Source organism: Eucyclogobius newberryi, unplaced genomic scaffold, assembly GCF_026437365.1.
Source record: "Eucyclogobius newberryi isolate DKJ021-1_F unplaced genomic scaffold, fEucNew1.0.hap1 SCAF_14, whole genome shotgun sequence".
Lineage (NCBI taxonomy): Eukaryota > Metazoa > Chordata > Actinopteri > Gobiiformes > Gobiidae > Eucyclogobius > Eucyclogobius newberryi.
In genome coordinates, this window is record NW_027315768.1 from 31,435,433 (window position 1) to 31,445,216 (window position 9,784).

Here is a 9,784-nt window from a genome sequence, read left to right on the forward strand (position 1 = left end):
CTACTTTCAATAGCAGATGAGTGATTTGGCATTTACCTTTGGCGAGGTCGTCCTCTTCTGATGTTTTGGCTGCAACCGGAGCGGTGACCTTTGCACTCGACCCCTGCTGCGCACGTAAGAAACACAAGAGCACGTTTGGTTAAAGGAGTGAAGGTGTAAGAGGGAGTTTAGAGTAATGACGTTGCCTACAGCTCACAAAAATAACTGGGATTTGGTTAAAGAATAAAAGAAAGTGTATCTTAACCTTAACCTTAAACATAACCATAACCTTAACCTTGGTTTGTGGAGGATTTGAACATTACCTGGCCTCATATTAAGATTTTTTTTGTTTTTTTTAACTTTGTAAAACACTTTGGATTTATGTATTTTTTATTTCCTTACACTTTAAAATACAGTGAGTGTAATATTTAGACCTTATTGAATGTCTTTTTAAGTCCCTGTGACGGTTAAATGTGTATTTTTGGGGCGTTTGAAGCGCCCGTCGTCGCCCCCTGCTGTCTCGGAGTGGAAAACCAGACCAACTCCTCTGAGAAACCCTGGCTCTTTTTTGTATGTTTTGCAACGAGAAATGTTTTTGTATGCGATTATACCATCTTATGATGATAAAGAAAGAAAAAAACAACAAAGACCATCTATTTTATGACTGTCTTTTCAGGGAGTTGCAGGGGGCGCTCTATCACTAGTAGACTCCAAACCATGCCACGATCATAGAGAAGAGGTTTTATCATTACTCACGTAGCAAAAGACCCTTTCATCTGTACATAATCTCCTCCAGGATGTTATTTACAGCTCTATCCGGGTAAAACCGAGTAACATCTCATTCACTGGCCTTTTACGTTCAAAACTACCAAGTTAAATCATCAAAAGAATAATCGCTAACCATTATAATCATTAGCCGCAGCCCAAGATCACTCTACACGGGTCATTTAAACAGCGGGAAGTCGATTTTGACCGCTCCAATGTGACGATCACGCGGAACAACACGGAGCTCTCATGATGCGGTTTTATTATTATTATTTACTCGTTTCTTCCTCTCGCTCTGACGCTCCGCACGATGGCAGAAGGAGGAAGTGGGTAAACAGTGCGCAGCGTGGCTCCGCCGTGGCTTCCTCCCTCGCCCCGCTGCGGCCGCTCCGAGCTCGTTCAGGATTAAATGTCATTCCTGAGCGTCACCCGCACAACAGTAGCGCAATAAGCTAAAGGCTAATGCCATCGCCGTGGTGATGTCACGCTCGTACACAACGCCACAATGTGTAGCCTTATTTTCACTGATCAAGTCACGAGTTGGACAAACGATTGCGATTACGTGTTTGTTTTGAATGAATAAAGGGTTACTTGAACTAAATGTGTTGATTATTATTAGATTATACGCGTTAGATTAAGAATATTCCTCAAGACGATGTAAAAGACGATGAATACTGTGCGACTTGTGTAATAAGAGGTTATTCGGATTTAGTTTCTTTGCGGTTTAGTTGATGTTTATTTGTCTTTTATTTATCCCTCTCTGGTATAGTGCTGTTGTGTTTGTGTTAAGTTTAATCTTTGGAAAAAATAAATACAATTGCGGATAAAATAAAATGAATAAAATAAATATAATAAATAAAAATAAAAAAACAAATACAAATAAAAAATGAATGAAATGAAATGAAATAAAAAAAATAATTAAAAGGGTTGATACAGAAATTATGGTTTTGAGTCGCTGACACTTGCCACAACAAACTTTATCAGACATTTACATCTAAACTTCCTCTTCCACAAGCCGCCTGCGCCAGTGGTCAGGGGGCGTGGTCAGGGGGGCGTGGTCAGCCTGACAGACCTAACAGGTCCGTGAGGATGACCACGCCTGAGAGGAACAGCTCTAAAGACGGGTCATGTGATGCTTCTGATGAAGACTAAAGTTATCATCTCGTAAGCCATTTTCTGGTGTAGAAGAAACATAAAAACTGAGCTGAACATATTATTGTTATGGATTATTATTAACATTAACACAAATAATGCCCCTAAATAAAATTTCTGTTGAGCTGTTGAGGATGACATATAGAGTAGTGAAGGAAATAGTAACACTCACATTAAGATTTACCCAAGTCAATATAACATTAATACTTAATTTGAAAGAAAAATTTACAAATTTGAAAGACTTTGGACTATTTGGGACGGTTATTTTAATTTAAATAAGCCATGATTTTGTTTGGCTGATGTTATTTTTATTGTATTTCCGTTCTCTGGTCAATTTCTGTGTCAGGTCTGTGTTTGCTCAGTTTATATCTATTTGAAAACAGAAAAAAATACAAAAGCAACAAAAAAAAACAAAAAAAAGTCAAAAGGTGAATATTTTAGTGTTTTTTTCAACTGTTTAGATGTTTAAATGAGTTTTGTGTTATTCTTTTGACATACACCTCACTGACTTTTGTATTTATTATTATTTCTATTTTCTGTAAGTTTTAGCTTCGGCAAAAACCAAATGTACAATATTACGTACAGTCGGATCTCAGACTGTGGTGCTTCAGCTCCTTCAAGTTTAGGCGTTTTCCTCTCTAGATCAAATATTTGCGAAATATTTGCACACTTTTGACCTCTTCTGGATTAGTACTTGCTCAGAACTGTATAGCGATAGTGAAGTACTGGTTTAATACTTTAGTCCTGTTGTAGTCATGCTTTAGTATAGGGTACTTCTTGTTTGCATTAACGTCATCATCATTGCACCACTGGAATATTTCAACAGCAACACTTTTCCTCCTCGACAGACGGAGCAGGAAATGTGCTTTTTCTCATTTGCCTACACAAGATAACCATTTATACGCAAATGACGTTATGTTGACAGCTTTGAATATGTGAAAAATAGAGAAAGTGTAAAGTCCTTGGCAACGGGTCGACGTCGCGGTGACAAAGTCCAGCCGAGACTCTGACACACAAACTGGTTTTACATAACAGATTAAACGAGGAAGCGGCTAAAAGAGTTACTCAGGTTAAACCCACTTCAAAACAGGGAAATGAACGTGATCGACGGGCAACAAAGTCAAACGACCTCTTCAGGATTGTCCACGACAAAATGAAAAGTCCCTCTGAGGCTTTAGGTCCTTTTAGCATATTTACCATTCTCTAATTTTGACTTTAATTGGTGGATTTATACCTGTTGTACATATATAATTATAGTAGAAAAAGCTTCAGTTGTAGTCATCTGGACTCAGTTAGAAAAAATAGACGTTTCGACTCTCATCCAAGAGTCATTGTCAATATTGACAATGACTCTTGGATGAGAGTCGAAACGTCTATTTTTTCTAACCGAGTCCAGATGACTACAACTGAAGCTTTTTCTACTATGGAACACGCCTGGACCAATGAGGGATTACACCGACATATTTTCAACAATTTTGGGCCTAAAACCTTGGATTTAGTTCGGGAACTCGAATATATAATTATAGTTTTACACAAAATCGAGTAGGTCTTTGTGGAGAAAACGTTGAAAAATCTGTAGAAAATGACATTCCAGTCAAAGTTTAAACATAATTTACACAATTAAACTACTTTTTTGACTCTCTAAACATTAATTCAACTAATATGAGTCTCTCATATATTTTTTATTTGTCAAATAATATAAATGGTGACTTTAGATGAGTTTTGGCCCAATGTTTGCTGGGTAATTTCCTAGTGTGACGTCATCAATTACAAACAGGAAGTGAAATCATAAAAACCTAAAAAATTTGCTATTCTGTGAGAAGATGTTTAAATTTTTTTGGGCAAAATTCAAAATATATTTATCTTCTTAACTGCGTTTTAGTTCAATGAGTCGTCCGGCCTGTAGGGTGTACTTTTGTTTGTATGTTTAGTTTAGTTTATTTGCCTGTTTTTTTTGTGACCTTTGGAGGCTAACGCTAACTCTCCCATTGAAAATACATTAGCGCTAATGTCCAGCACGTAACGGCATTTGGAGGAGTCTATAAAGATTTACGTATACTTTTTTGATCACTTTTAAATAATTTAGACTCGTAGTAATGGTGTTTTTCGATGTAGGCGTGTCACGTACCTGTGCCGAGGCCGAGGGGAAGCTGACTCCGTCCTCCTTCAGGGACTTGATGGTCGCAGGAAGCAGACTGAGCTGTGGGTCTTTCTGAAACTCCTCTGACCACTCCACCATCAGGGCTTTCAGCTTCTCACTCACTTTAGAGTGCGCCTGCGAGACACACGTCACATACACAAACATAATTTTCGGGATTGTCCATATACGGGCCGCACCTGTCGATAAGCCGCAGGTGCCCACGTTGTGACATGAAATATTTACACATAAATATGGTCCATTGTAGTGATGCACATGTTATATTTTGACTCGTGGGGCAGCTCGGGCCAAGAAAGTTTCATTTCAAAGTTGCAGGTTCTAAACTACAGACCCGTATATCACATTGTAAAGATAAACCCACAGCTTCAGCTACGCTGCCCTAGGAGTAACTATGCTGGGGGAAGTATGACAGCTTGAGCACTATCCTCTTCTTCTTCTGACTACTTATGCTATCAAACAATATTTATTTTTTGATTCCACTTGCAAACTGTTCACCGCCTTCTTTTCTTTCTCTCACTCCTGAGGACCTGTGGACCCAGATGCCCCTCCCCTGGTGAAGTGGTCCCTGCCCTGTGTGGACGGTCCCTCATCTGCCTGAAGAGTGGCTCCAGTTCGCCTCAGTCGGTCCCTCATCTGCCTGAAGAGTGGGTCCAGCTCGCCTCCGACGGTCCCTCGTCTGCCTGAAGAGTGGGTCCAGCTCGCCTCCGACGGTCCCTCTTCTGCCTGAAGAGTGGGTCCAGCTCGACTCAGACGGTCCCTCTTCTGCCTGAAGAGTGGGTCCAGCTCGACTCAGACGGTCCCTCTTCTGCCTGAAGAGTGGGTCCAGCTCGACTCAGACGGTCCCTCATCTGCCTGAAGAGTGGGTCCAGTTCGCCTCAGTCGGTCCCTCTTCTGCCTGAAGAGTGGGTCCAGCTCCAGTCTCCTTGTGTCCGTCTGTCCGTCTGTGAGAGTCGGATCTCTCCTTCACTGGAACTCCTCCAGGTTTCTACGTTTTTTTCCCAAAGAGGTTTTTTTTTGTAGTTTTTCCTGGCCGAGAAGGAGAGTCTAAGGACAGAGGACCCTGGGACATCGTCCCTCGCCACCACAGACATTGTTGATTCATTTCTCCCTGTGGCCCTCAGAGGCAACTGTTGTTGTGATTTTGGGCCTTACAAAAATAAATTGATTTGATTTGATTTGATTTGATTTGATTTGATTTGATTTGATGTCCGCGCTCTGTGTGTCTTTGTGTTTCGCCGCATCTAGATTCACTTCCTCTTTAGACTCATTTCTCTGTGAATATGAGTCTTGATTGTAATAAAACACACAGCTTAAAATACAGCGACCACGGTCCACTGACGTCTTCATCTACAGTGTGTCAAATGCTTGTGCTTTCTGCTAGAGTGCCCCCTGGTGGCCGTTTGCCAGTAAAACTTTATAAATTAACTGCACCGTTTTATGGGCTGCAGGGTTCAAAGCGTGGGGGAAAAGTAGCAGTTTAAAGTCAGAAAAGTACGGTGTATATATATATCAAATCAAAATAATGACTAGAGAGGTCAAGGTTATTCGGTTAATCGATAATCGTAATTATTCGGGTCACAATAGCGCCGTGAGAAACAAAAAAATTATGTGACCATTTTAATTCAATATACAGCACAAAATAAATTATTTTATCTGGCTGTTTTGTCACAATTCACTTTATATTTGTATACATTTGTAACCGTTATCTGGACTACTCAGACTTCAAAACAGATACAAAAAAACCTTTTATCACAAAAACAGCATTATTATCAATAATCCAGTTTATGTTTGTGTTTTAATGGCTTTTATATCTGTGGGGGGGTGTAGAAATGTCCAACCAGGGATGAGAGTTGAAAATTAGCACTGTGTGCAGCACATTGGCGATAGGCTTTGTTCCTGTCAAATAAATAAATAAACTATTTGTAAATATTCTCCATCTAGAAGCCTTCAATCACGACATTTCCTATTCTCAAAACGTACAACAGAAGTAATCACCGACTAATCGACTACTACAATAATCAATAACTGCAGTCAAGATAAATAATAATAATAAATGTTAGCTGCCAATGCGTGACCAGCTAGAAAACGAATCCCCCGTGTACGTGTGAGTATTCGTGTTAAGTACTTCACATACCTTGTTCAGGACGCCTTTGACTTCACTGGCGAACTCCCGGGAGCAGATTTCCAGGTGGAATATTTTGCCGCAGTTGGCGACACAAGCGCCCAACAGCTGCGAGAGGAAAACCAGACTTTAGAGGACGATAAAAGACGAAGTGAAGTTCCTTTGCCGTGGAAACAAACATCACACTCACGTTCAGGGCTTGCATTGCGACGTGGGGCACTTTGTGGTTGACTCGTTTCATGATGGACCTCAGGCTGTCTTTTGGTCTGAAAGACAAACGGCAATTACACACTTATAAAAACATACATTCGCCATGGATTATAGATGCATTGTGACTAGGGATGTCACGATTATTCAGTTAAATCGATAATTGTGATGATTCAGGTCACAAAATCATCGTGAGGGCCAAAAAATCATAATCGTGACCATTTTAGAAGCAAAATTAAGTCTTTTTAGTTAAAGATATCGTCCAAAAAATAGACTTAAATGTAAATAACTTTTTATATCTGACTATTATTGTCATGTTTAACTTTATTGTGTCTTTCAGAAAGTTCAATTTTCATAAATCTGGTCACAAACATGAGGAACAGTGACATGTCAGACGAAGGGAATGAAAGAAAATTAAAGATTTCACTGTTGTTGTGTCACAGTCGCAACAATCGTCAAATCGTGATGTTTTTTCTCAAAATGGAAGAAATTCATAAAATGTTATCACTATATCTAACAATCTTTAAGCCCTAATGCTTTAAATAAGGGCTGGGAATCACAGGGTCACGTTTTGATACACGGCTCACGATACAATAACATCATGATTTTGCGATACACGCGATAAGCGATATTTTGCTCTTGATTTTTCTTTGTTAAAACACGACCTGCACAAACTCACAATGAAACACCCATTTTAATAATCAAATATGTTGAAATGTCCCATGTTTTTGCGTTAAAACAAGCTTCCTTTCTTTAAACGAGCAACAAAATTGTATCGCGGTCACAAAATAATTCGAAAATTATACCAGAAATGACGATAGAGCAGCCCACGATATCGATACTGTATCACAATATATCAATGTTTTAATATTCTGGCACTCCCCACTTTAAAACTAGCTACTTTGCATCTTCACGTCATTTCTTACCCATTTGGCGTCGTTCCGATCTTGTCACATATGTCCATGATGAGGCCCCAGTCGTCCGTCGTGTTCGTTTCATTGGTCGCCTTTTCTGCGGCAGGAAAACAAAACGTTTCAGGAGGCGAAAACGTTTTGGCGAAAACGTACATTTCAGTGATTTTCGGTCCGAGGAGGACAAAACGCTGTCCTCAACGTCTCCGGATCATTGCCGTGTTCTGACCCACCGACCGGGCCTTGAACTCAAAATATTAGTGACGGAATTTGTGTCAAAAGTATCGAAAACAGATACAGATCAATACTAAAACAAGTCTTGAGAATAGAAACTCATTTGGGCATGTATTCTACCGTATTTTCCGGACTATAAGTCGCACTGGAGTATAAGTTGCACCAGCCAAAAAATGCATAATAGAAAAGAAAAAAAAACATATATAAGTCGCACTGGAGTAAGAAATGCAGTTGCAAATGAGAAAATAACAAATAATATCACATACAAGTCGCTCCGGAGTATATGTATACAAGTATAAATATTAGTATAAGTCGCACCCCGGCCAAAACTATGAAAAAAGGTGCAACTTATAATACGGTAACTGAAAAAAAGACACAAACAGGACAAATGTGACCCTTTACTGGACAGTTTCACAAGGACAGAACAAGTATAAACAGAAAGTACTATAGTTGAAAAGTGTATAGTCTAAAAACAGATTTTTTTTTAAAGTATTATCATTTGGGTATTCTGTATTTTAATCAAGTTTGAAATTCTAGTGTCATGACAACGGTGTTAGTAACAAGCTAATGGGCTGTAAATGATTTTAAGTGGACGTTAATTAGAAAATATATTTATTGTCTGTGAGGTTGGTGTATCTTTAAACAGCTTATTTATTTTAAAAATGCACAGAAATCTGTGGGAAAAGTGGGAAATGTGCAATATTTTCATTTGAAGCACAAAAATATGTATGTATAAAAAAGAGAGAGAGATTACTTGATAAAATGCAAACGTGACTGTTAAAGCTTCCTTTGTCCATGGAGCTAAGTGTGGCTAATGCTAACTGTGCCACATGATCTCCTTTGTCATGATTATCTGGTCACGCATGTGCAACATCACAGATAAGTCACATGACCCCGTGTGAGTGTCGAGTAAGAAAAGACTGATTCAGTCAAGACAACTGTAATCACATTTACTAAACTGTCATTTCTGACTCATTTGTAAGAAACATGGACCGGCCTCCTGCTGGTGCCAGAGTCAGGACTAAACATGGACCGGCCTCCTGCTGGTGCCAGAGTCAGGACTAAACATGGACCGGCCTCCTGCTGGTGCCAGAGTCAGGACTAAACATGGACCGGCCTCCTGCTGGTGCCAGAGTCAGGACTAAACATAATGATTTACATTTATTTGGTTGTGCAAAAGACAGAAAAGGGTTTAATCTAAATATTATCTTTTTAAGCACATTTAATAAAGACCATTTATGTTTTTATTTGTTTGTCTGTATTATAATGTAAAGCCTCTTTTCCAGTTCTGTAAAGCACTTTACTTTGTGCCTCGTCTGTTACGGAAAAGGTTAGAGATGACATCATTATAGTCATGTGTGTGTTATGACTAGAGGACAGTCAGATACAAATATCCGGTATGAAATACTTATTAAATTAATAAATCAGGACCGATATTATAATAGATCCACGGTCAGGACACGCAGCATGACTTTTATAACGTCATTTTAGGTCAACGTCACATGGGCTTTAAATGGCCAACATTTCCCCTTCGTCGCGTATATAGCTGTCAATCTGCATTTTGTTCTCAAACACTAGGATTGAAACCACGGTATATGACATTTAACAATTATATTTCACAGTAAAATGACAATGACAACCATTGTACAACAAAACAACAGCAACGACCAAACTCGTGCTAGGCTAATGCTAGCTCCTGTTGCCTCATCGCAGCACTTATTTGACAAAAAGGACAAAAAACTAAACCTCACTCACCGACATCTTGGTCAAAGGGGTTTGTGGCGAATAAAGGCATCTTGATAATTAAAAGAAACACAAAATATCCAACTGTTAGAGGGGGAAATTGAAGCGTCTTGACAAAACTATGAACCTAAACAAATGACGCTTCCGTGTTGAGCCCTTCCGGAAACTTGGTTGCCTTGGATATCGCCTGATATTTTTTTTATTGGTTAATTAAAATGTCAATAGACACATATTCGTTACGTAGTTCACAGCAACAACACCAAATTGAATATGCAATGATTTCACATGGAATATTGTGTATCTTATTTCACGTCTAACATTTTTACAAAGCAGTTATTGGTTAAATGCTGACATCTAACGGCCACAACTAAAAGTACACATTTTATTATAAACCCGTTTAAGAAAAAGGGAAAAAAAAATTAACTTTGTTCATTTGTATTATTGTTGGCTACAGGTTTTCTCAATCACTGATTAATTACTAGTGAAATGGTGACTTCTAATGTAATACTATCA

At 39.0% G+C, this 9,784-nt stretch overlaps 1 protein-coding gene across 1 annotated transcript in view; it reads right to left on the minus strand.

The window, feature by feature from the left end:
- stam2 (signal transducing adaptor molecule (SH3 domain and ITAM motif) 2) overlaps nt 1-9,450 on the minus strand; it is a 28,622-nt gene extending 19,172 nt beyond the window's left edge. Inside the window, exons 1-6 of the mRNA XM_072445247.1 lie at nt 9,284-9,450; nt 7,310-7,394; nt 6,367-6,442; nt 6,189-6,284; nt 4,025-4,171; nt 37-106 (exon numbers count right to left, since the gene is read on the minus strand). Coding sequence (XP_072301348.1) covers nt 37-106; nt 4,025-4,171; nt 6,189-6,284; nt 6,367-6,442; nt 7,310-7,394; nt 9,284-9,323 — 514 coding nt within the window. The 5' untranslated portion in view covers nt 9,324-9,450. The remainder of the gene's footprint in view (nt 1-36; nt 107-4,024; nt 4,172-6,188; nt 6,285-6,366; nt 6,443-7,309; nt 7,395-9,283) is intronic.
- Between the last annotated feature and the right edge of the window lie 334 nt (nt 9,451-9,784).